The following is a 26,030-nucleotide window of genomic DNA, read 5'->3' as shown; positions in this document are numbered from 1 at the left end:
ATGATACAAGAATGCACAGCAGCAGATGAGGACATGATGCCACAAACACTGACATGTTCCCCCATCTACATCCCATGTAGGTGATGCGGGATATGCACTCACGCCATGGATGATGACACCTGTATGGAGACCAAGGAACAGGCATGAAGAGGCATACAATAGGGCACATATCCGCACACGTGGAATGATTGAGAGGACATTTGGACTGCTGAAGGCCCGTTTCCGCTGTCTGAGCAGATCTGGCGGATCACTGCTGTACAGCACAGTGAAGACGGGTAAAATCACGCTTGTATGTGCCATGCTGCACAATATATGCCTGCGCAGGAACATCCCAATGCCCCCAGACGCAGATGAGGAAGATGGGGATGGAGATGGGGATGGGGATGGGGATGGAGATGGGGATGGGGTTGCACTGCCTCCCCCTGGGGGTCCACATGATGGCCAGAGAGCACGGGATGCCCTGATTCGCATTTACTTTTGAGTCACAGCACATTCACAGAAATGCACGAACATGGTGACGACAATGAATTGATAGTTGCACTGTAAAATAAATGATCAATGTCCACACATGTATGTCTTGATTCGAAATGGTGATGTATTGATGTAATAACAACAGGGAAGGAGGTGCATTGGTTAGGGAAGCTGTACACCCGGGGCCACCCACCACCCAACCGTGCCCACCCCCACCCAGACCCCATTGTTCAAACCCCCAAAACTACCTACCCCACCACCCAAACATGCCCACCCCCATCCAGACCCCATTGTTCAAACCCCCAAAACTACCAACCCCACCACCCAAACGTGCCCACCCCTCTCACACCCTTGTAGTCCACATGTGTCCTGCACTGCCCCACACACATGCCATCACTTCCGTGTGCACTTCTGTGCCTGTGCAACCTTGCCCGAGGGACCCGTTAGCCTACTCGAGCGCCTCCTTGGACTGGCAGTAGTGGAGCTGGATGGGGTGGTTGTGTTTGATTGGGCAGAATCTGGGATTGAGGGCATCCGTGCCAGATTTGCCTGTTAGCCAACCAACATGGCCTCTACAAGCCTGGAGGTGTGGTCGTTGCTCTCCCGCACATGACGTGCAAGGGTCACTATAGTGCTCGCAAAGCGTCCGATGGACCTCGACAGGCGACGCACTGAGGCGCTGTAGCTCTCCCTCTGCAGCCTGGATTCCTCTAGCTGCCTCTCCACCAGCTGGGTGAGGGTAGCCTGCTGGTCCTCCATCCACTGCATGCGGGCATTCAGTTCGGCCATGGATGGGGTGGGCGACCTCATGGGACTCCCCAGTGATGTGGGGCTGAACTCCAGCCCATGGAAGGAGCCCAGGTCTTCCAATGTGGGAAATTTCCCCATGTGGCCTTGTTTCCGAGTGCTCTTGCGGGGCACTGTTATCACTGCAGGCCGCCCCCTCTGCAGTGCTGCTGCCTTCGGTGTTGTGTTGGGTGGCCATGATAGGTTCCCGTGGCACCTGTCTAGACTCAGGCAGTGTGGAGACGGTGGGGATGTCGGTGGTGGTGGTGGGCCGCACATCTGTAGTGGCTGGTAATGTGGCCAGAGGTGCAGAACTGCCGGCAGCATCCTCCTGTGTGGTGGCGGTGGCTTGTGTACTTGCCGGTGCAGATTGGCTGGCCTGTTGTGCAGTATCACTGTCACTTGAAACGGCTGTGGGGACACAAAGGGCATGCAATTAGTGTTGTTGTGGTGGCAGATGGGTGCATCACATGCGTCATTAAGATTGTACATTGAATAGTGTTAGCCACATGCATCTGATTGCTGGTGTATGCATTCTGTGATATTGGTTGCCATACGGATCATGATGGGTCCTTTGGCCCACGCATGCACTGCCTGGGGGGGGTTGTTAATGGGGCCTTTGGCCCACACATGCACTGCCTGGTGGGGGGGTTGTTAATGGGTCCTTTGGCCCACACATGCACTGCCTGGGGGAAGAGGGAGTTGTTAATGGGTCCTTTGGCCCACACATGCACTGCCTGGGGGGGGTTGTTAATGGGTCCTTTGGCCCACACATGCACTGCCTGGGGGGGGGGTTGTTAATGGGTCCTTTGGCCCAGTACTCACAACTGCATATTTTCATGTGGCATTCATGTTTGGGCACTTACCGGCATCTTCAGGTGGGCTCACTCCTGCCTCAGCCTCCCCGATCCCATGGATTCCCTCTAGGTGGAGGACGCTGCTGCAACGCTCCTCCCATGCTTGCAGCCTCAGTGGGGAAGGGGGTCCTCCGCCTGTCCCACTGCTGCGTTGGCGGTGCGTGGAAATGAGGTTGCGTACCCTCAGCCTCAGGTCGTCCCACCGCTTGTGGCAGTCCTTCACGCTCCTCGCTGTCACGCCCACAGTGGTGCACTTGCGTGCAACTTCGGCCCACACCTCATTCCTCCGCTGCTGTGTGGCACGCCGTTGGTCGGCGCTGAACAGCATCTCCACATTGTCCACAATGTGCTCCACCAAGACGGTTAGCTCCGCCTCGCTGAAGCGCTGTTTGCGCTGCCTCTGAGCAAGAATCCTGGCAGACATGCTGGTGGTCCCTTTTGGCTTCTCAGAGTTAGGATTGTGCTTGTGCTGGCTCTGGATGGCAATGGATTGTGCTTTTATATGATGGCCGCCTCTCTGTTTCCTGTTTTGGCGATCATGGTATTTCCGGTTCCGTGTCCGTGGCGGCGGAGGCTGACATGGGTTTTGCGCCACTTGTGGCTGCGTTATTTCCATTTCCGTGGGGTTTTCCGTGACGGCGGTAACAACGTTTCCGAGTCTGTGTGGTGCGCGCGACTGACAGCGTGTAATCGGACGGTTTTTCCGCAACCTTGCGGACACGGAAACGTTTTTACCGCCGTCACGGATTTTGCACGGTCCCGGACTGGCAGGTTGTAATGAGGCCCATTGTGCCTCATTACGAGTCAGCCGGTCCGGAAACAACGCTGGCAGTAAATCCACCACCACCACCGTTGTTTCCGGACCGTATGATTCCGAGTTCTGCAGGCGGGAGGTGGTCAGACTTGGCGGAAGTAACGCCACCCACCTGCAGGCGGAAATGGAAACAACGGCTCAATCATAGATGGAACCAGTGTTTCCATTGTCCCCATCCCAATGGAGTCCCTCCATGGGAATGGGGATTTACGGAATTCCGCCTCCGGAATTATCGGGTCACTGGGATTGTAATGCCCCGGTGATTCTGGCAATCAAACGCGGAATGGTATTTCGGGTCCGGCGGCAGCCTGCTGGTTTTTCCAGCATAGCTACCGCCGGGCTCGTAATGAGGCCCAATGTGTCCTATTGCATCCAGTTTTTTGTTCCCACTTTCCGAGGGCAAGGAGGGAAAGGATGTAGTCTTCAAACCTGCCATTGCGGCCTGGACCACCAAGCTCTTTGGTAATGGATGGGCTTAGTGGGTGCAGATAACACCAGTGTTTCCACCACTTTGGCAATTACTGTCTGAAATGAAGCTTGAGGCTGCCTGTTGCTGGTGTTGGAAGACTATCCTGATCTGGCGAACTGTCCAAGCCAGATGCCTCTTGCTGGACTATGGCCAAATCCGTGAGGTCCCCACCCTCACCATAGCGCCTCAGGTAAGTCCTGTCTTACTGTAGTAATGGGGTTGAAGACCAATCGAGATGACATCCATCTACTCATCGAAGATTGTGTTCATCTTCAAAAAGAACTTCCCTCTTAAAAGGGGACACATTTCACAAAGATGCCGACTTCAGTGGCACAAAGGGCACATAGCTGAGAGAAGCTGGTGCATCGATGCCTGAAGTCGGTGACATACAGCTCTGCAATGGATGGGATCCACTGCTGGAGCCGGAACCAAGTCAGCAGGCATGGGGTTGCAGTTCAAAAAGGTCCCTTCACCGGCTTCACTAAACATGGTGGGGGCCTGTTTACCAGCACCGAGGCCAAATCAACCAGAACCTGAGCCTTGGTAAAGATGTCAAGCATCTGCTGCCTTATTTTCTCTCACACCTCCAGTGTAGAGGATTGAATGGGTAAAGGTAGCTGCCTCGCAGGCGGGGTTTCTTCAGAGGTATACCTTAAACAGGAATGAGGACTCAGCGTCCTGGAAAAAGGTGAACAATGGTGCCAGAAAGAGTTTCTAGGAGAGGGGACCTTTTCCTATGCTTTTTCTTCGTGTTACCTTCCACAGTCTTCTTGGCCTTTAATCCCAGGGATTTCAGAGGGGTTCTCTAACCAGCCTTGCAGCATGCTCCCTTGAGGTCTTCCAATGCATCGCTTCACAGGAGCCGCTATCCTCTGTGTTGTGGTCGTTTCCAAGTTTTTTCATTTTTGTGTTAGAATAGGGAGGGATTTAGAAGGGTAATTTATTAACTTTTACTTTGGCCTAATCTTTGGATCTTTTGTATTGCTACCACAGAGTAGACAGGAAGCTAAAGAGTCACTAAGTTTAGGATTACGACTTTTTAGATGGCATGATCATTTGGACATTTCTTGTGGATTAGGATGACCTGAGGGGTGAAGGCTTGTTTGTTTGTTTGTTTATTTATTTGTAGGGCGCCAGAAAACCCTTGGGTAGCTGGGCGCACAGAATAACAAGAATACTTAGAACTTGGTTACATGTTTCAAATTACCTATTATATACAGTAATTACATTATATACATTCTTTACATGTAAGGATAGAGGGTAGCATATTATGTACTTGTAAGAATAGGTTTTGAATTTTATATTTGATCATGAGGTGAGCATTAAGGGAACAATTATGAGTTTCACTTATCTGGACTCCTTTTTTCTATAAGTCTGTTTTTAGTTGCTGAGCTTCCCCTAATAACTGTTAGCAGCTTATCTAACCTCAACCATGAACACTACTTTATTCAAGATAAAGATTTGTGGAACTCTTTTTCAAGAATGACGAGTATCATCGCCTCAGGTTCCACACAGCTCCTTGTCAGTGGTGTTGAGTCCTGTGGAGCTCCCTTCCTTCTGCCCTGGCTCCTTCCCTCAATGATGGTAGGCAGGCGTTTGCAGCTGATGCACTAGGCACTAATGAAGGGATACAATATGAATTGTCACCCACCATGCATCACTGGCGACCAAGATCAGAGAAGTGAGCTTGAATGTTTCTTGATCAGACCTGATCTCTGCAATGACACTGAGTGAAACAAGCAGAAGAAGATATATCTGTCAAAGGAGGCAAGGTCAAGCTAACGGAGCAGCACATGATGGATTCCTGCATTCAAACAAACACATTTGTGGTACAGAGTTGCGGATGCAGAGGGTAGAGCTTTACTGAAACAATGTGGTCAGACTGCCTGAGAAGGAGAGGCTAGTGACACGAGTTACATGAAAAATATTCTGATTCAATCAGTGGAGGATTTCACAGGGATTTACAGCCTAAGGCATGTTAGAAATGCCTTACACATAAACATAAACAATGGGCCCATCACACATTGTTGAAGCCTCCTCCTGGGCCCCCACCGCATACCATAATCACAAAGATCATGAACTACATGGTTAGGGCACCGCTTGCCAGGGAAGGGACATCCTGTTCACTGAGGTAACTTGAAATTTGTTTGCAACTGCATTTATAAGTGGATACAAGAAAGTGATTCAGCTCTGCAATACCTGCTACCTATCCGTGACCAAACCTATGTTCCTGCAAAACCACCTACTCAGCCCTGCATTGCTACTGAACCAGCAGTGATCCAAACCATTAATGTGAAACAGCCTGAAAATGACACCTCCTTCACCGCTTTTGGTAGCGCAGTCTGAGGGTAGGCTATATCTTGAGTAACAACCCACATAATTTACGTGAAATAGTCCAAAATAAAAGAGTATCCAATCAAGGTTGCATACAAATATAGACTTTTAACCAAACAGTAAACTGTATACAACTAATCGAAAACCACTAAAACACACACCCATACCTGTAAAACAGTAGAGAGAATACAGACTTTTGTCAAAGGGCTCTCTGGGTAGATAAGCAGGGGTGTTCAGGCACCAGATTGGCACGATGGGACTGTTGAAAGGATAAGTCTTTAAGAACAAGGTAGAGAGGTGGGCCTTAAAAGCCACAACAGTCCCCGAGGTGGACTAGCGGAACAGGGTCTCTTCACAGTACCTTAGGATCTTGCCTTTGGAGCTCAACAGTATCGAGCCAGGCTTTTCAGCACCAAAGTGGGAGTCAGGAGCTTTTGGGACTGGGCATATGTTGAGTCGATAAGCAGCAGCGCTGAGTTCAATGATGCAGTGCCGGCCAACAGCAGCAATTTGTTGCTGGTCGAAGATGCTGGGAATGGCAGTCGGTGTCATGTCGGCAGCGATGGAACATTCGCTGGCTCTCGGGTGTGGAGTAGCAGAGATTGGCTTTTGGTGGCGAGCAGTCTCGGCAGGCTTGACACAGCATCAGGGTACTTCAGTAGTATTCTCCTGAAGCCTGAAGAAGGTGGCAACCAGGCAGCTGTGTTGGATTGGGGACACTAGAAGACTCAGCGGGTCTCAGATGCAGAGACGGCAGAGCTTTAGAATCATGTATGACTCTGTCGGTTCCCTTGCTGCAGCTAGAATGGCATCACAGGTGACCAAACCAGGCTGATGTGGTTTAGAGATCTTTCAGAGGTAGGAGTCCCTTCCTCGGATCTGTGGTTGCTGGGATTTCCAATCCAGGTGCTCCAGAACAAGTCTTTTTGATCTGCATTGACAAGCAATGGCAGAAAGTTTGTGTCATGGTCGAGGGAATATCCGGCAATGCCAGGTTTAAACGAATATAAATTAATATAATACGCACCTCAAACTTCATACACCTCTCTGGCGTTACAGGAGAGAGCCATCTATTACAGAAATGTTCAGCTATTGTGCTTACTGGTTGGTACTCAGGGGAGCTGATCTCTAGCACATAACTTGGAGCAGTCGTGTAATACAGGGATTCTGGTGGGACGTAATTCTGCTGGTTTAAAAAGATGTAGCGTTCCCCATGCTTTTGCTTGCTATGGCATGTACGAGGTGAGGGGAAGAGATAAACAGGCCCTTTCCTGTATACACTTGCATTAGTACTGGCCAGGAGAAAAATAACAATTCTCAAACTTAACACATTGTATACTGGACGTAATCACTTTGGTACCGGTAGAAATGGAAACGCAACATAATATAGGGTTTAGTGGTGGAGGAGCAGATGAGATTAGTATTTGTGGCTGTACTCTGGAGGCGCTTTTGTTACACCAAGATGATTTATGACTGATCAGAAATCAGGGCGAGGGAGCAAGTTGCCACATTGTTTTTGGTTTATCTTTTTATGCAGCAATGCACTCAGATTCTGTTGCTACTAGTCGATAAAGAGTTTTAACAACAAAAAAAAGAACACAAACAAGAAGTGAGCCAAGGTTTATACCCTCAATGGAATATAAATAGTGCTGGGGCTAGATCACTAAAATGGTGCTTGAGCATTCAAGAAGTACGATGAACACTATATCCCTGAGACTTTGCTCATACCAGTGATCCATAGGATCTTATTAGTATACTCAAATACACAATGGGCCTCATTACACAGATGGCGGTGAACCATGTGTCTTTTAAAAATTGCTTTTTCAATTTGATCAATGAACTTGCCCTCCAAGTTCCTGAAGGCAGCATGTTCTTTCACTGTCTCACATCCTATGACTTTGGGCTCAGTTGTATATCCTCAGTTTCCAGGTCTTCACTCCATTTTCTCCCTCTAGGTTCAGACATTTGTTTGCAGGTCTACACTCCCGGCTCTGGTGATCAACTGCTGTGTGTTTCTCTCTCTCCCTCTCTATGCTCCTGGTTGAGTCCACATGTCAGAACTTCCTCTGACATCTCAACTCCATGCCAGAGGCTCAGGTCTCCCCTTCATTTCCTGTGTCACTCATGTTTGCTATTTCTAGTTCGGGAAGGGGTTCTTCTCCTTGTCCTCAGTCCTGCTCAGCGGCTCAATGTTAGAAATCCACTGACTGGTCACAGCTTGAGGTCTCTGGTTGGACTCTGTTCGGCTCATCCGCCCCACTTGCTGATTAGTATATCTTGGACACCACCTCTCACAACTGGTTAAGATTATGCCCAGTATGACGATAACGCTAGTTTAAAAGGTCTTTTTTTTTAGCCATGTTGCTGCAAACCGACTTGCATTACAGCACTCAGGGAACACCGACCCATCACATGATTCTCTGCCATAGTTTCTTCATGCAACTTGATCACAATTGTAAGCTCCATACTTGGACAACTAAGAGTCTGCTTAGGTATTCAAACCCCAAAGTTACTGGCAGTTATAAATTAAATAAATAACTAATAGTAATCAGAGAAGATGAAATCTGCATACTGCTCGGAATAGCTACCTTCACAAGAAAGCAATTTTATATATAAAATAACATGTAAAGTTGTGTTACAGCCAGTCTATTATACAAACCAAAAATTAACTGACATTATTTTTGGCTTTATTAGATACAGGCCCAATTCTGTTCTGATCACTTGAATGGATAGCAGATTTTGGAAAGCCTAACAATCGCTTTCACAGCAAACTCTCTAATATATGCAGATCACATTTGGATTGAGCATTCCATATTGTACTTTGCCATACAAGTCACTCAAACAATTGTATTGCTGACAATGGGCAGCAGGCTCACTGGCTCCGATCACAGATTACGATGACATGATCAGGGAAAAAAGACCTACTGAGAAATGAGCACATTTATTGTAATATTTCTTTTTTATAATGCAGGTGTGACCCATGCAGCCGCCCCGCTTCCCCCGACCTTAACCTATCCCTGTATTCAATGGCCACTCCAATCTATTTTTAATAAAAATGAACAAAATTCCCTAACAAATTCGACCAAAATCATTCAGTCATTTTTCATTAGGTATTTTTGTATTAGATCATTTCTGCAGATACCTTTGATCCCAACTATACTTAAGGGATGCTGCCATTTCAAAATCTGATCATCTAAATCTAAGTATATGGAGGTCTCTAACTTCTCGATCCTGCATCCATCAACATGCCACAATGATTATTTTTACTGTTAAGGCCATTCTGCTTGAAGTGGAAAGTGGAATGAGAAAGTGAGAAAGGCAGTGAGAAAGTTAAAGGATTTTTGTAATCTGGTGGGGGTACAATCTGAACACGATATCATCTACGTAGGAAAATATCGGTGTGTTTACCCAACCTTCGGAGGGACGCTTTTAGCATTATTTGGATACAGGGGCAAGCCCAACAAGAATACATTGAATAAAGGGGCCCCAACAGGTAATCTACCAGCCTTATGTACCTTCACGCACTCTCAGAACCTATGATCAATTCAGACTTGTGCAGTATATGCCAAAGGTGGTAAAAGAGGATAAAATTAAAAAGACACTATGAAGAGTCTTAAAATGATACCCATAAAAAGATTAACAGGATCTGTGAGTGTGGAAAAAGGTTCCCACTCACTGAGGTATAGGGAAAAATAATCCACCAGTAAAGCAAAACCTTCTGGGGTTCTCACAATTGAGGTAGACCCAGCACTAAGGTTAAATTCTTACCTAGCACAGGTTTACAGGTACTAATAAAACCTTTGTTTCTCAGTCCAGGCTAATGGGTTTGCGCTACCTTCTACCTAGTTGTTTGTTGCTAGTTTACAAGGGTTCTCTTCTGCACTGAATCTCTTGGACACACTACCTCCCGGTTGCCCCAATCAGCTATGTCATGTTTGCTCCTCCTTTATCCTTTAAAGGCTGCCTTGGGGCAACCGGGCCTCCTTGTGCCATACACATCTGTTCAACTACCAGGTCTCTAGGCTCTTTCTCCTTTCGGCATGTCCAATTTTTCTCCAGATGTTCCCCCAACCTCCACCTTACGATTTCTCCAAGCCCTGATTTTACCACCTCTTCCTCACTTCCTCCAAGCACCTCCTTCAACACCTCTGACATCCATCCTCATCTTTAGACTACTGGAAAAACCCTGAAATGCTCTCAAACTCACTCCAAGCACCTAACTTCCTTTTCCAAACTCCCACACCCACAGAGAGACCCTGTGGGTTTTTTATAGCCATGTGTTCCCTACGGCTTAGGATGGGCTTCTTGCACTGGTCTGCACCTGTGTTCTAAAATTAGTGAGGGTTGCAATCGATTCCCCCTCACTGGCTCACATGAACTCATTTGGAGCGTTAAGGGCTAGATCAAGCCTTCATCTAACCAGTCAGCCATAATGAAACCCACTTTCCCTTTCTTGCTACACTGTTCAGGAAGGCGCAAATCTCCATTGACTCCCCATGTACTTAATTTATTTATTGTGCATTTGTAAGGCACTTATTCAGCAAGTAAATTGTGCTTTAAAGTGCCCACAGGGCAACAGGGAGGGAACATGGGAATGAAAATCAAATAGAACAATGAAGGAGAGAGGTGGACCTACTAGGCCCGGTGAGCATTCAGATCGTGCAAGTGCAGAGAGAGAGAAGGGATGAGGGGAAGGTGAATAAGTGCAAGGTGTACTAGGAGGGAAGTGCTAGGGAGTTAGCAGCTGTAAGTGCCTAGACGAGTGGTCAGCTGCCTATAAATAAATAAGTGCAGGCCTGTGGTGGCATAGGCCAGTGGGTGCCGAAGCAAATGTTGGGAGCGGGTGGCGGCTGAAGGCGATTGGGGATGGGAGGCCAGGGCCCTAGAATACACATAAGGGCCCTGGCCACCAATCTCAGCGACTGTGGCGTTTTAGCAGAATAGGGGTGAAGGGAAGGAGGAGGTGAAAAGGAGAGTTTTGAAGAGCTTCCAGAATATGAGGAGATCCAAGACGAAGAGGAAGGGGGAGGCTGTTCCATAGGAGGGACTTGCTGTTTAGAAAAGCGCTTGACACACAGAGAGTTGGTGCCAGAGGAACGTAGAGATCTGGAGGGAGGGTATTTAGAGAGAGCCAGTTGTAGATAGCATGGTTCCCCGGCCACACACACATTTTTAGGGCTGGAGAGGAGGTCCCTGGGCTTGAGGCCAAGGATAAGTCTTGCAGCCTTATTCTGGATTAGCTCGCTGAGTCGTAGAGACAAAGCAGGCTGATTAAGGAAGGAAAGAGAGGAATCAAAAGATGACTGCCAAGTTTCTGGCTTCAGATAAAGGAGAAGGGGGAGAGCCCATAGAGAATGGCCAGAGTCAGGGGAAGGAGGAAGCAGGAGTCCCAATAGGAAGGATCTCAGTCTTGCTGGCGTTGAGGCAGAGATCATTGGAGGTGCACCAGGACTGGATGGTAGATAGGCAGTCAGGAATGATGGAGGAAGTAAGGAAAGGGTCAGAGGGAAGTTTGAAAAAGAGTTGTGTGTCGTCTGTGTAACACTCGGAGTTAGGGGACAAGGCGGAGATGACGGTTCTTGATAAAGGAAGTCAGCCAATCCAGTGCCCGCTCAGAGACACCCAGGGTGTCATGGAGCAGTTTTATGAGGATGGAGTGGTTGACCGTATCAAATGCAGAGGAGAGATCAAGTACAATGAGAACAGCTGGAGAGTTGGAGTCAAGAGATGCAAGCAGTTACTCACGGGTGTTCAGAAGACCAGTTTCCATGCCTCTGGATGCTAGGAATCCAGATTGATGGCTGTGGAGGCAACCAACACGTTCAGTATGCTGGGTAAGTTGTGGAGAAGACCAACTTCTCCAAATGTTTCCCAAGGTAGGGTGTAATAGATATGGGGTGGTAGTTGGTTGAACAAGAGGGTTCTGCAGAAGGTTTTTCCAGGAGGGGGCGCAGAAGGGAGCGCTTGAGGGAGGAGGCGCCACAGTACTCATGCAACCAGCACACATGGAGCAGTACAGTACACCAACATCCTTGCCTTGGACTCTCTGGACCACCACAGACACATTACAGGAGGTAGAAGCCTCTCAGCCCCAACACCTACCTTCTGCGGCCCAGAGAACCAAACCCCAGCTGCAAACTGGTATACTGGGCCGCAAGGACAGTTTGCAGTCTGAACATGCAGGGCTTAGTCTCCTGTTAAAGATTTTCCCTTTGCACATACACCTTAGAGGAGCGTAAAATAGGAAAGGTTTAGCAAGAGAAAGATGACTAATCAGGACTTAAGCAGGAAATAGGAAGTGTGGGTTGTCTGGGTGAGGTCAGAGAATGAGAAGGAGGCAGACCAAGAGACCAAGAGGAGAAGGGAGGAAGCAGTGGAGTGTCGAGACTAGTGTTTGAAAAGGTGAGGCATAAGGGAGTAAGTGAGATTAAGGGTACTGCAGTGTGAGTGTGCGTGTTTCTGTGGCGGGTATATAGAGAGGTTAGTGTAAAGCGTGTGAGTAAAGTGTATGACAACAGGGAGAAAGAAGAGTGGCTGAGTAGTAGGAGCATATTAGTGATGGTATGTGGAGTGCAGGTATTGTACTCTTAGTGGGAGGAGGAATGTAGTAGTAGTGGGAGGAGGAGGAGTGTAGTAGTCATGAGAGGTGGGCGAATGATAGTGGGAGGAGAACAATGACAAGACGGGGAGTAGAAGTGAAAAGGAGTGGGAGGAGTGGTTACATCAAAGGGTGGACGAGTGAAACATTGGAGGGTCAGTAGAGGATAGTGTAAAGTCTTAATGAGACAAGGCTGGTACAGGGTGTACAGAGAGTGAGTAGTAGTGTGGGAGGAGGAGTAGTGTTGTGGGAGGAGGAGGAGTAGTCAGGAAGATCAGTAGTAGTGTGGGAGGAGTAAGGTGAGAGGATGGGAAGTGGTAAACTGGAAGGAGTGAGAACATCAGAGGGACAGGAAGCTGGTGGGGAGGAGCAGTAGGCAGAGCAGAAGAGTGAGGTAAAGGTGGGCATGGTAGAAACCGGTACACCTTACTTAGTGACTGCAAAGCAAAGTCCCAATTTCCCATTAAAACACAAATCGACAGTAAGCGTATTGAACGTTAGATGTCCTTGAGTCACCAGTCTAAGCCAGCTATTAGATAGTAGGGGACACCAATCAAGAGCACTAACTGGGGTTATGGACGCCTGGTTTAGGGAGGACGTTTGTGGGAAGTCCAGAGAAGGTCAGACATAGGCCCCATCAAAGAATGTAATCAAGAACCTAGAAAGGTCTTTTAGATAGTTTTCTGTCACGTATGTGACATAGGGACAAAGTGGCAATGCAGTGAAAAGGAATCCCAACACCATATCATAAATGTATTGTGACTTAAATAGTGATCATTAAAGCTTTTAATATGAGTTTAGTAAAATCAAACAATAAATCATGAAAGTGCAACAGAATCTAATTACATTTCTAATTCAATCAAACCTAAAGCCAAAACAAATTGGCTTTACCCAACACAAGGGGGAAGAGCATGAGAAGGTCTGAAATACTTGGGACATAATTGAAAACACACAACTTGGAAGACATGTATTACATAAGTTACTGAAGGAACAGCAAATACAATTTACCAGTACATACGATGCTTAGTTTATATTAATGAACTACACATTTGCTGTTTAGGTTAAGAATTCATCAAGACTAAAAATCCAATTCAATGAAGAAACACTTCGAAATTAAAGGTTTTGTCCAAAACCTTTGACACACAATCTCAATTAAAATATTTTTGGACAAAGCATATGTACAGCAATAAACAAACTGTTTTACAACTAAAACATTGAATGATGAAAATAAAAAATAAAAATTACAGTAAGAGAATGTATTTACACTTTTAATGTAAATAGATTACGGGAGAGTGAGCAGAGAGAGAAGAAAGAACACCACATCACAATCCCATCAGAACATAACAAAACAGGAACATACCTGTGTATGAACAGAGGAACTGGCAACCACTTCGACGCTGAATACTCCCTTATGGTTATCCACCCATTTCATTCCAGGGAGGGGCACCTAAAATAAGATATTCCAATCAAGTTAAACGAGAAATATAGGGCAAATTTATGACATAGATCAGCAGACGTTGCAGTGCATGCTATGTTTTGTGGGGAACAGTCTCCGGACAAGAGGCGAAAGCCACTCGTTTCCAAAACCCATATAAAGTAATCTGGCACTTTATAAATGACACAAGTCTACTTTTTTATTTTTTAATGATATTTTTTGAATGATGAATTGTTGTGTTGTAATAGGTCACATATTAACTAGAGCCATTTGCTGGTCTTCAAATTGATTTCATATTAGTTTAATGCGTGAATGCTTGCAGTAATTGTTCATTTATATAAGAGTGTCTGATCTATTATCCTGTCGGGTTTAACATGTTACTGAGCACATATATTAGTTTCCACCTTGGTATTAATAATATATGTTGGCTTTAGTTGAATTGTTTCAGGCGCAGGTCTGTAGGCATGTGAGATAACAATACACAGCAATGTTGATGAAAGATGCTAAGTTATATAAAGACCTTCTAGTTGGCCCAAGTAGTAGCTAGGTAGATAATATACAATAAACTTCAGATATGTTGGTCACTAATCAGAGGCCTGCACCCCTCTGTCATGAATCGGAGATGTCGACCCTTCTGGTGTGCCTGGTCCCTCAGTCAATAACCACATACTCTGTTCACTTTCAACATGGCCGACACCAGGATTCGGCGCGGTCTAGTCTTCCGTATTGACACACATGCTTCCTTGAAAACAGACACGCCCCTCAACGCTTCGCTTGCCTGCACCTCGCCCAGCAAGTTGTGTTCTAGTTTTCAGCCCTTTCTCCTTTGCCTTGTGAATCCTGGTGCCCAGCCTCCTTTCCTTACCGGTCTTCTACCCACTTCCCATATTCGGAGCCTCGTTAGCTTGTTCCTTCCAGTCCTGGTTCCATCCTGGACCCTTGCAGGAACTTTGAACGTCTTCCTAGCCCCGGAGCCGCCGCGACCGGGAATCAGTGTCCAGCACGCTCACCGAAGCCCAGCAGACTGGATTCAGAGGATTCTATACCTTACCTCTACAAGGCACGCTCGTCCAGGAAAAAGAAACCTGCAAAATCCAAGAAGAGATCCACAAGAAACAGACAGGTGAGTCACGAATCCGAAGACTCAAATTCTGACAGTTTGAGACAACAGCAAACTACTACCGTTTCCAATATGGAGGCAGCCATTCAAGACCTAATGAGAGGTATGCAGGAACTCACTACTGAAGTACAGAACCTTAAAGCTGAAAATGCAGCCTTAAAACAGCTTGTTTTGTCCAGGGATTTGGCATATCAGGAGAGTGCATTGGTAGGAGGCATTGTGGATAAATATGATGGTAAACCAAAGACTCTACGCCCCTTCCTGGATTCATGCTTGGTTCATTTCACCTTCAAACCATACTACTTCTCTACCCCCAGAGCTAAGGTGGGATTCATGATTTCTCATCTATCCGGCAATGCGCTGGCCTGGGCCACCCCTTTAGTGTCCACTGGGGATCCGGTACTCGACAATTACGATGAATTTGTTTCTGCCCTCAAGACCATGTTCGACCGCCACGAACAGGTGTATTCCGCCCCGGAAAAGTTGCTGGAATTCCAGCAGGGAAACCAGGACATGCTGACTTATGTTACCCATTTCATACAATTGGCTAAAGATGCTAACTTGACCCCAGAAGCCTGTTTTACCCTGTTTAGACGCGGATTAAGTGAAGAAGTCAAGGATGAATTAGCCACGGTAGCCCGCCCGGCATCCTACCAGTCCCTCTTAGACCTGTCCTTACAGATCGATTTCAGGATAAAAGAGAGAAAAGCAGAGAAGAAGAAGACACAGAACCTGCCACCCAAATCTCCGCCTGAATATAGCAGTCCCAGGCAACAGGAAACACCAACCCAGGGTCAGTCCGAGCCAGAACCTATGCAGCTTGGATCCTTGAGAGGCTCCATCACTTCCCAGGAAAGGACTTGAAGGATCAATAGCGGTCTCTGTATGTACTGTGTTTCAGAAACATTTAGTGTGAAATTGCCCGATTGCCCCTCCACGACGCTCGGGAAACGCCAGTTCCCCATCCTGAATGGAGCCCAGTTTCGAGAAAAAGAATCATGCTCCAGCGTTTCACCTACACAAGACTGTTCTCTAAGCAATACCTTAGTGCTACTCCAAGTGAACCTTTCAACACCCAACTAAGAGAAACTTTCTATCCTGGCCTTGGTGGACTGTGGTGCCATGGGTCTTTTCCTTGATGACGAGTGGGCACAAAGGCATCATATTCCCAGAGAAACCAAGGAGGTCTTCCAGGCAGTGGAAGGAATCGACAGAAGAACCCTACCTTCCGGACCCATAACGCAACAGACTTCCAAGCTCATGCTCTCTATTTACAACCATCAAGAAACGTCGAGTTTTGACATAATCAAGGCAGCTCACTTCCCCATAGTGCTTGGCATGCCATGGTTACGGAATCATAATCCATATATCAACTGGACAGCTGGATCTTTGTTCTTGGGTTCCGAGTTTTGTCTCACTCATTGTCTATCTGGAGAACTTAAACAGTCATCCGGAGTCAGGCTTCCTCATCCACAACACATCACAATTTCCGTCCATCACACAGGTACCCGGGGTGTACCATCAATTTTCGGATGTATTTTCTTCTGCCATTGTTCAATCACTCCCTCCTCATCGCCCTGAAGATTGTGCTGTTGACACAGAAGAGAATGCAGTCATTCCTTTCAGAAGGATGTTTATTCTATCAGAAAGCTGCCTTGCGCGATTATCTAGACACCAACCTATCCAATGGAACAATTTGTCCATCCAAGTCCCCTGCCAGAGCATCTCTGTTTTTTGTACCTAAAAAGGATACTAAGGAACTCCATCCATTACTGGACTATTGTGGTTTGAACAAATGCACCTTGAAGGATAGATACCACTTGCCGCACATTTCGGACATCCTGGAGGCTTTACGTGGAGATGTGATCTTTACTAAGCTAGATTTGAGAGGAGCTTACCACCTGATTCGTATCAAGGAAGGCGATGAATGGAAGACGGCCTTTTTCGGACCCCCTTTGGTCATTATGAATATTTGGTAATGCCATTTGGCTTAGCAAACGCTCCTGCTGTATTCCAACGTTTCATGGATCGGGTTTTTTCTGACATGCTGTTTCTATTTGTTATCGTCTACCTTGATGACATATTGATTTACTCACAAGACTCGACCCAGCATCAGAAACACGTCTCTTTGGTCCTGCAACGATTAAGTGAACACTATCTGCTGGCCAAACCTGAGAAGTGCACCTTTCACGTATCCACAGTCAAATACTTAGGATTTGTACTGAGCCCTCAAGGGGTAGCCGCGGATCCAACCAAAGTCGAAGCAATCCTCTCTTGGCCGGCTCCAACCACAGTGAAACAGGTGCAGTCATTCCTAGGGCTTGCTAATTTCTATAGGAAATTCATCCCTACGTTCTCAGCTACTGTACAACCCATTGTCCGTCTGCTAAAGAAAGATACTCCCTTTCAATGGACAGCTATCCAGGAAGCCGCCTTTCAGAAACTCAAACATTTGTTTCTTAGAGAATCCATCCTGGCTCAACTGGACATTACCAAAATCTTCCTGGTAGAAACTGATGCTTCAGAACACGCAATCGGGGCTGTCCTCAAACAAGAAGCTGAAGACGGACAGGAACACCCCATTGCCTATCTGTCACAAACGTTACATCCTAGTGAAACTTATTACTCGGTCTTGGAGAAAGAACTACTCGCCATCAGACAAGCCTTCACAGATTGGCGTCATCTCCTTTTGGGCGCAAGATATCCAGTCGTAGTAAGGACCGATCATCGAAACCTCCAAGTTTTACAGGCTATGGAATGCCGAGACAGTCGCCAAGCACGATTTGCCTATTTTTTGCCCAATATCAGTTCTGCATTCAACCCGTTCCTGGTCCATCTAATGTAATAGCAGATGTTCTCTCGGATTACATGAAAGAGGAAACACCACTCCTTCCCAAGATGTTTCCTGACAAGGTGTTCATAGCCCAAGCCAACTCACTCATAGCCCAAGCCAACTCACTCTTAGAAATAATGCGAGAAGAGACTGCAATCTCGGACATTTGGAAGGAGTATATTAAAGACAATCTCTGGGCTCTCTCTACCAAGGATGGATACCTCTTTAAGGATAAGAGTTTGGTTGTTCCTACCCAGAAAGTCAGTCCAGAATTATGAGTCTCTGCCATAACACGTTTCATTCCGGGCACTGTGGAATCAAGGCCACCTATCAGACGATTAGAAGAAACTTCTGGTGGCCTAATATGCACTCTGACATACATGCCTATATACATGCTTGCTCAGTTTGTAACCAGAACAAGACCGACAACAGGAAGCCACTTCATCAACCTGAATTACCATCTCGACCCTGGGAATCCATTGCCACAGATTTCATAGTGGACCTTCCTCCCTTCAGAGGATTTACCACCATAATAGTCACTATAAACCTCTTTTCCCACATGGCTCACTTTACCCCTCTAACTTAGCTGCCTTCAGCACTCGAGATGGCTGGGATCTTTGTTACCCATGGACTCCGGTTGCATGGACTGCACTCCAAAATTATCTCTGATCGCGGACCTTAATACATCTCCAGGTTCTGGAAGCACCTCTACCGACAATTAGGTATTCAACGTGCCTCGTCATCGGGTTATCATCCACAAACAAATGGGATCACTGAGAGAGTAAACCAAACCCTGGAGCAGTATCTATGATGTTTCGCATCTAAGGTACAGGATGATTGGTCACTCCTGATTCCTGTGGCCGAATTTGCCTACAATAATTCAGACCATTCCACGACAAAGATCAATCCATTTTTGTGTAACCAAGGGATCCCCCCTTCAGTATTACCCACATCCTTATCACAACCCACGTTAACCCCTTCAGTAGACGCTTGGATTGCACAACTAATCTCCATTCACAAACAAGTGAAGGAACACATCGAAAAGGCCAGGCTGTACATGAAAAGGTTTGCGGACACCAAAAGACGACCCGGGCCTTCCTACACTTTTGGGGATAAAGTTTGGCTCTCATCGCGATATCTACCCAGGCATCTGAGACCCAACAAACTGGCACCTCGTTTTTATGGACCCTTTACGGTAATTGAGATTATCAATCCGGTCGCCTTTCGACTCCAATTACCAGCCACTTGTGACAAGATCCACCCTGTTTTTCATACATCACTGCTGAAACCCTTCCACCAGTCAATCAATTCAAAACCTCGACCTCCCCTACTTCTTGTCAATAACCAGATCGAATACAAGGTTTCTAGGGTCTGCGATTCCAGATACAGAAGAGGTCATCTCCAATATTTGGTGGAATGGAAGGGCTACCCACCAAGTGAACGAACTTGGGAACCAGTCTCCAATATGAATGCACCCCACCTATTGCAATGTTTTTATTGGACTCATCCAGGCAAGCCGGGTGGATTAGAATTTAGGAGAAGGCATGCTGTCATGATTCGGCGATGTCAACCCTTCTGGTCTGCCTGGTCCCTCAGTCAATAACCACATACTCCGTTCACTTTCAACATGGCCGACACCAGGATTCAGCGCGGTCTAGTCTTCCCTATTGACACACATGCTTCCTTGAAAACAGACACGCCCCCGCGCTTCCTCGCGTCTCAACGCTTCGCTTGCCTGCACCTCGTCCGGCAAGTTGTGTTCTAGTTTTCAGCCCTTTCTCTTTTCCCTTGTGAATCCTAGTGCCCAGCCTCCTTTCCTTCCCGGTCTTCTACTCACTTCCCATATTCGGAGCCTCAATACCTTGTTCCTTCCAGTCCTGGTTCCATCCCGGACCCTTCCAGGAACTTTGAACGTCTTCCTAGCCCCAGAGCCGCCGCGACCGGGAGTCAGTGTCCAGCGCGCTCACCGAAGCCCAGCAGACTGGATTCAGAGGATTCTAGACCTTACCTCTACAAGGCACGCTCGTCCAGGAAAAAGAAATCTGCGAACTACAAGAAGAGATCCACAAGAAACAAACATGTGAGTCACGAATCCGAAGACTCGGATTCTGACACCCTGTACTTGCACCTCCTAATTGCAAGAGGTCCCATGAAAAATGCTTCACATTGATGATGGCTGGCTATGAAAGACGCTGTCTAGGCACTGTGCGGGGTCAGAAATGTGAAGCGGACACAACGTTGTAATATTCTCATTGTCAGGTATGTTGGTTTGGAAAAACACCTCTCTAACCCTATCCTAAAGAAAGAGGTTGCCTACCTAGGAAACTAAAGCTAAGAATCAGTCTGTGCCAAGTAGTTAGTAACTGTTAGTAAAGCTTCTAAACTGGCCCTCACACTAGAAACAAACAACTAAGGGTACAACAAAATGTCTATGGCTTACGTCTAATGTAAAGTGTTCCTTATCAAAACAGAGATAAATCCAAAAAGTGTTTTCCAATGGGAAATCCTTGGATCCAGAGGATGGTCCCCTTCCCATGGATTGTTAGGTCGGATGACAATAGTGTCTCTTTTAAACAACAGTTTATTTGCATCACAAGAGTGTCTCTTTATCCAACAATTCTTTGAGGCTTTTACAGTGTATTCCGAAAGTTCTTGTTCATCCAATGCATTCCATAATATCCAACAATGTCTTTGAAGCAAAAGTGTTTCTCTTGAACAATTTCTTTATTTTGGATGCAAGAGGCTCTGTAAACCTGAAGCATAGGCTGATCTACTCCTGCACCAGAAACCTTCTGCGCTCGCTTTGACATCCGTGCAGAACCTGTCGATAAATGAGCACTACACACTGTGGGTAATAATAAGCAGCGCTCAGATACCGGCGGGCTCCTAGCGCTATATATATGCTATATTATTATTATTATTATTATTATTATTATTATTATGTGCTTTTTTGACCTCCTGATATACTCCCAGGCCAATTATTTTTCCAAAAGGCTAGAATCTTTACACAACATCAAAAGCCTGGTGCATTTACATATCAGAACTTCTTTCATATACTGTTTAGATTCCCTGATGTACTTCCCTGCCAAGTATCTTTTATCACGGTTAAACTTTCCTCTACAACTCTGGTTGAGTTGCCTGGTATACCTCCTCTGCCAGGAATCCTCTCATGGGCTCTTCAGATCTCTTGGTATACTCTCCTGCCAGGTATCCTCCCACAGTTTTCAAAACGCCTGGTAGATTTGGCTGCCAGGACTTATTTTATGAGCTCCTTCTTTTGTGGATTCCGGATATACTCCTTTGCCAGGAATCCTTTCACGGGGCACTTCAGATCCCCTGGTATACTCCCCTGCCAGGTATCTTCCCCGAATGTTAGAGTTCTTTCACGGTTTCACATGCCTGGTGTAATTGAATTCCAGGACTTCATATATTGACTTCTTAGATCCCATGGTATACTCCCCTGCCATGTATCTTGCCACAAGGTTAAAGTCTTTACACAACTTTGGTGGATTGCCTGGAATACTCCCCTGCCAGGAATATTCACTTCCTTGCCAGGTATCTTCCCCCCAACCAAATGTCAGCTGCCTGGTGTCTTCTCTTTACCAGGACTTATTATTGGTTTCACTGTCCTTTGCAATATACCCCATCAACATCTACTTTGTTCTGTTCAATATATTTACTTAGGGTAAAACTTGTTTCAGCTCTCCCACACGTTGACATATCATTCATAGTTATTTATTCAGGTTTCATTGCTGTACTTTTTCTTGTCGGTATTCAAATCTTCTTCGTTTCAAACATCGATTTAAGATTAGGTTGTGTCTGTGTTTTAATCACCTTTTGAGCATTGTCCATAATATCAATTTCACATCCTTCATTCACTTGCTTGCATGTGTGTCGCTACACCCCATGGTCCCAATGGCTCTGGGAAGATTCATTGATTGTTTGCGGCGTGTCTGACTTATGCCTCTGCAGTGAAGCTTCTTCCCTGGGTTGGCTTCTGATGCGACGCAGACGTCTTCCCAGCATTTCCTGTTGCTTTACGTTTACTTCCCGGCTTCCCTCTGTGACCTGTACTGTAGACTTCCGTTTCCCACCAAGATCGTACCTCCAGGAACTCTGCTGTGTCTCTCAGTGCTCCCATGGTCCTTCAGGTATGCCTGCTGCATCTCTACTTCCCTCGAGCCATGCCAGTATGTGTTACTCACGTTCACGAGTCGCCACATGGATGTACCTGTCCTCTCTCTGTTGGCTTTCTCCTGCACAGTTTTCTCTGTGCTGTCATGCTCGATCTTGCGGATGCCATTTTAAAAGGTCCTGGTTACTTTAGTTTCAACAGAACAATTACTCTGCGTATTAGTCTTTCAGCTTTGCTTAGTTTGCATTAACTCATCCCTCGTCTTCGTCTCAGTACTTGGACTTTATGGGAATTGAAGTCCATAGATGTAATTGGATTTCTAAACTGAAGCTATTCAAAAATATCATATAAAGAAATGTCAGAAACAGAAGATGTTTTATGTATGTTGTGAATGTTTGAGGTATGCATGGAGTTTTGCTTCACACACACACACAAGTTTTGACTGTAATTTTATGCATGCTTATATGGCAATCTGCCACAATAAAGTATTTGATGATGATGAAGAAAAGGAATCATATTTGATGCCATCAGTTTTAAGTTCATGGAAACCTACAATTCTTGACCCGGATGTGGCTCATGACATCACAACATCTTGGTCCCAATTTATCACGGTCCCTGATGTTTCGCTGATAAACTTCTAGGTGGAGTCACGGATACTGGTTTGGGACCCATAGCTTCCTTTCCCCAGGAATACAGTTCTCTGCCAGGGTCAACCTCCACTATACCTTTACCAGATAATCTTCCTTTGATGAATATCTGGGACCTTCATTCTGGGGTTCAAACCCCATACCAGGTTCTGTACTGTTCTACACCTTAGTATCCCCTAGGATTTGGACGGTGGGTAAAGTTTTCAAGGCTAATGATGGGCTGAGGATATGGGTGGATCTTCTTCCATGCCATACATCAAGGAATAGCTGCTGGTACCTGCTCGCCATGGTCATCTTAGTGTGATCACTCACTCTAGGACATGGGCTCCATGTAAAGTCTAAACCCCAGAGCAATTCCTTGCTTGTGGTGCCATCAAGGAGGGAGGGCCCACAAATTAATGGCACTTTTTGTGATATTCCAATACTCAATAAGGCTGTGGCCGACTCCCACATAACACCTCTCAACAGCTATTCAATAAAGCATGAGATTCAAAGAGCAGGCAGTGGTTTGGCTTGTGGGAACGGTAGTGTGTACAGGTGAAAATAAGGCCATATGCCCATGATAGACATGGTAGTGATGAAGCCAATGTGCAAGCTTTACTAACAGAGTATCCTGAGGGCTGTTCGTTCACTTTACATTGATCCAACCTCCATGTTTTGTGAAGCAGTGACATCTCAAAGGAATACATTATGCCAGAAATGAGGAGACGTGAATAGAGTCTTCCAAAACCCTCATCAGGTGCTTGGATTGAGGCCAGCTTTGCAAAGGAGCAGACTGCTCCTGCTGAAGCTTAGTCACCTGATCCACTCCCAAAGCTCTGGCGGTGCAGAGTGAAAGACTCTGCCTTGCAGCAGCACAGCCAAGAACGGCAACTAGTCAGATCTGTTTGAGCATGAGAAGCATCTTTCAAGCCACCTATGCAACCCCAAACAGAGTAAATCACCAAGTCCACTGTGCTGCACTGAGGTGATAGAGATGGTGTCAGGCCTGAAAGTGTTCGCGTCTTGGCCGGCACCCAGGACTGTAGGAAGTGGCATGCACTGAGGGACTCTGCATACATCAGCTGCTGGTTTAGTGATAAACCTCCCCAATTGAACTCATTCTCTCTCTCAGACGAAGGAAAGAATGAAAAGAACTAAACCATCTGAATCTGTAGTCTGAGACCCTAGTTATAAAGCAAAGAAATCCAGAGGACACATACCAGTCCAGTATCACCAATAGTTTCCCCTCTCTGAATGCCTCCACCAGGTTGTTCCATACTGTAACCAGCAATGACTCCATGTCAAGCTTGTGACAAAAGCTGGAAAGGACCACAAGTTCCCTTAGCCTCCAACTCCTTTAGATGGAGGGTAACCACCTTTTCACATACCTCTGCAAGTCTTGGAAACCCAGTGATAGGCCTGAGGTTACTGATCACAGTTGAAGCCAAGGTCAGTTTCTTCAAGAGAGGAGGGTGGAAGGGGTCAAAGCCCATTTTAGTGGTCCAGGAACCACCTCCTCTTTTTGACAACTGGTTGACATATAGGTTAATAAAAGTCCTAATGACCAAAGTATGAGGTTGCTAGCAGCAGATGGGCTAGCTAGCACCCCGCAGTGAGAGGTATTTGGGGTGCAGGAAGGTAAACAGAGAAATAGTGTCACTAGGGCTTACAGTGAGGAAGTCAAATGTGCTATGATTAGGCTTAGGAATGCTTTGCAGCTGTAGTGTGTAAGGTTGCATTTATAAAAAACAATATTTAATGCGTTTTATTTAAACGTTTTAAGCTTTTTCTAGTCTGAGTTTTATAGTGAAGCTTAGGTTTTTATATACGTGAGTATGTGGCTTGATGTTCACAAAACTCAACAAAATTAGCAAATGGATCAATTTGACTTAATACCACGACAATACATGGCATTAGAACCTCCAAGCCTGGCATTGTTTGATGCTATTGGACAATCTATGGGATACACGAGCAAATTGTTGAGCATGTCACAGCTCGCTCTCATTGCTGCCGACATTACTCTCCGCCCGCCGGTCCCTGCTCTGCCTCACCACCTGTATTCCTCTGGGCACATCAAGCACCTCTCCAGCACACTCATCATTCACCTCCTTAACCTGGAACATCAGGCACACGGTTACGCTCCGCCTCGCCTGAGCCACCAGCACTCTCACTGAGTACCGCATCCCCATTCTTGTAAGGAGATTGCTGCATGCCCAAGGGACGATGCATTATGGAATAAGAACAGATTTATTTTGGCCACTTAGGCATCTCCAGTCCCCATCAATGGTTGGATCATGACTGCAAGAATAGGAAATATTACAGTATACAACCCTAACACCAAGTGGAAAACATCAGCATAAAAGACACAACGCACTTTCTGTAAAAGATTTCAACCAGCTAAAAGCAAACAGACGAGGATTATAACACACCGACAGCCTTCAAATCGGCTACATATATTTTTAAGAACTTATTGGGTAAGTACATTACCTGCCAATTTTGAAAATCGACCCCTCACAATTCCAAATAATTATTTTCAGAAATGTAAATGTGCAGTAGCACCTGGAGCGTTCCAAGTGCCCGATGGAATAACCAATAAACTATCTCAGACCCAAATAACCAGACAGACTCAAAGAATATGGCAAAATAATACTTTATTATCAGGTCAATAAAGTAGCGAAACCGGGTGAACAACCACATTGCAGCTCCCACACTCTTGAATACATTTTGATTACATGCAAAATGTATACCTCGATGTACGTCAGCTATGACGTCATCCTACTTGGCAAACAGTAAAAACCTATCGAAATGAAGGATTGGTTAAAGGAACGTATATGGCTATATTTCGTTTAGGTGTTAGTAACATCATTGGCTGCCCCATATCTGGTAGGCACTTCTAAAATGACCTCTTAACTATGCATAATACAGATACTAGCAGAATAACAGCAGTCGATTGGCTTCTGGAACAATGTATAGTCCATCAATACATCAATACATAGGCCCTCATAATTGGTTGGAATTCTCTCCCAACCTTGGACATTCGGCTTGTTAGCAGCAGGTAAGCAAAACGAAACCCAGGTGCGGGGAACAACGTCCGACAACTCGCCAGTTGGCCAATTAGCCTACCATCTCTCATGAGTAAGTCAATGCTTCTTCTTTGTAGTTGACATTGCTGACTGTTCCCTTCCTTACTTCAAAGACTGAAGGTACATTGCTATGTTCATCTGGAACTTTTAGGCCTTGTTTTCTGGTCTTGCACCACGTGTGAGGAGACTACGATTTTGTTCATTCTGACCTTCTATTTAGTGTTATTTGATTCAATTAGACTGGGTGCTATTACTCCTCTTGGCCTCTGGAAACTTGATTGGTCCGTCTTACATATGCTTTCTGCATCTTTGTTTGTTCAATACTTGGCACTTGCAAATGTTCATTCCTTTGCTTAATCTAAGAGAAATATGCTGCGCGTATGTAGCTCATCCTCTTCGACTCCTTTCATACTTTGCAATTGAGTCTTGCTGTGGCATCCTTGATCCCAAGCCAAGCAAATAGCCT

At 46.0% G+C, this 26,030-nt stretch overlaps 1 protein-coding gene across 14 annotated transcripts in view; it reads right to left on the bottom strand.

Annotated features, from left to right (window-relative positions):
- Window positions 1–26,030, bottom strand: part of DOCK7 (dedicator of cytokinesis 7) — a 1,498,361-nt gene that overhangs the window by 724,464 nt on the left and 747,867 nt on the right. For all 14 annotated transcript variants that reach the window (XM_069642017.1, XM_069642019.1, XM_069642018.1 and 11 more), the window contains one exon: window positions 13,690–13,776. In XM_069642017.1, coding sequence (XP_069498118.1) covers window positions 13,690–13,776 — 87 coding nt within the window. The remainder of the gene's footprint in view (window positions 1–13,689; window positions 13,777–26,030) is intronic.

This window comes from Ambystoma mexicanum, chromosome 1q (genome assembly GCF_040938575.1).
Source record: "Ambystoma mexicanum isolate Mex_15411 chromosome 1q, UKY_AmexF1_1, whole genome shotgun sequence".
In the NCBI taxonomy this organism is placed as follows: Eukaryota; Metazoa; Chordata; class Amphibia; order Caudata; family Ambystomatidae; genus Ambystoma; species Ambystoma mexicanum.
This window is presented reverse-complemented; position numbering and strand designations above follow the sequence as displayed.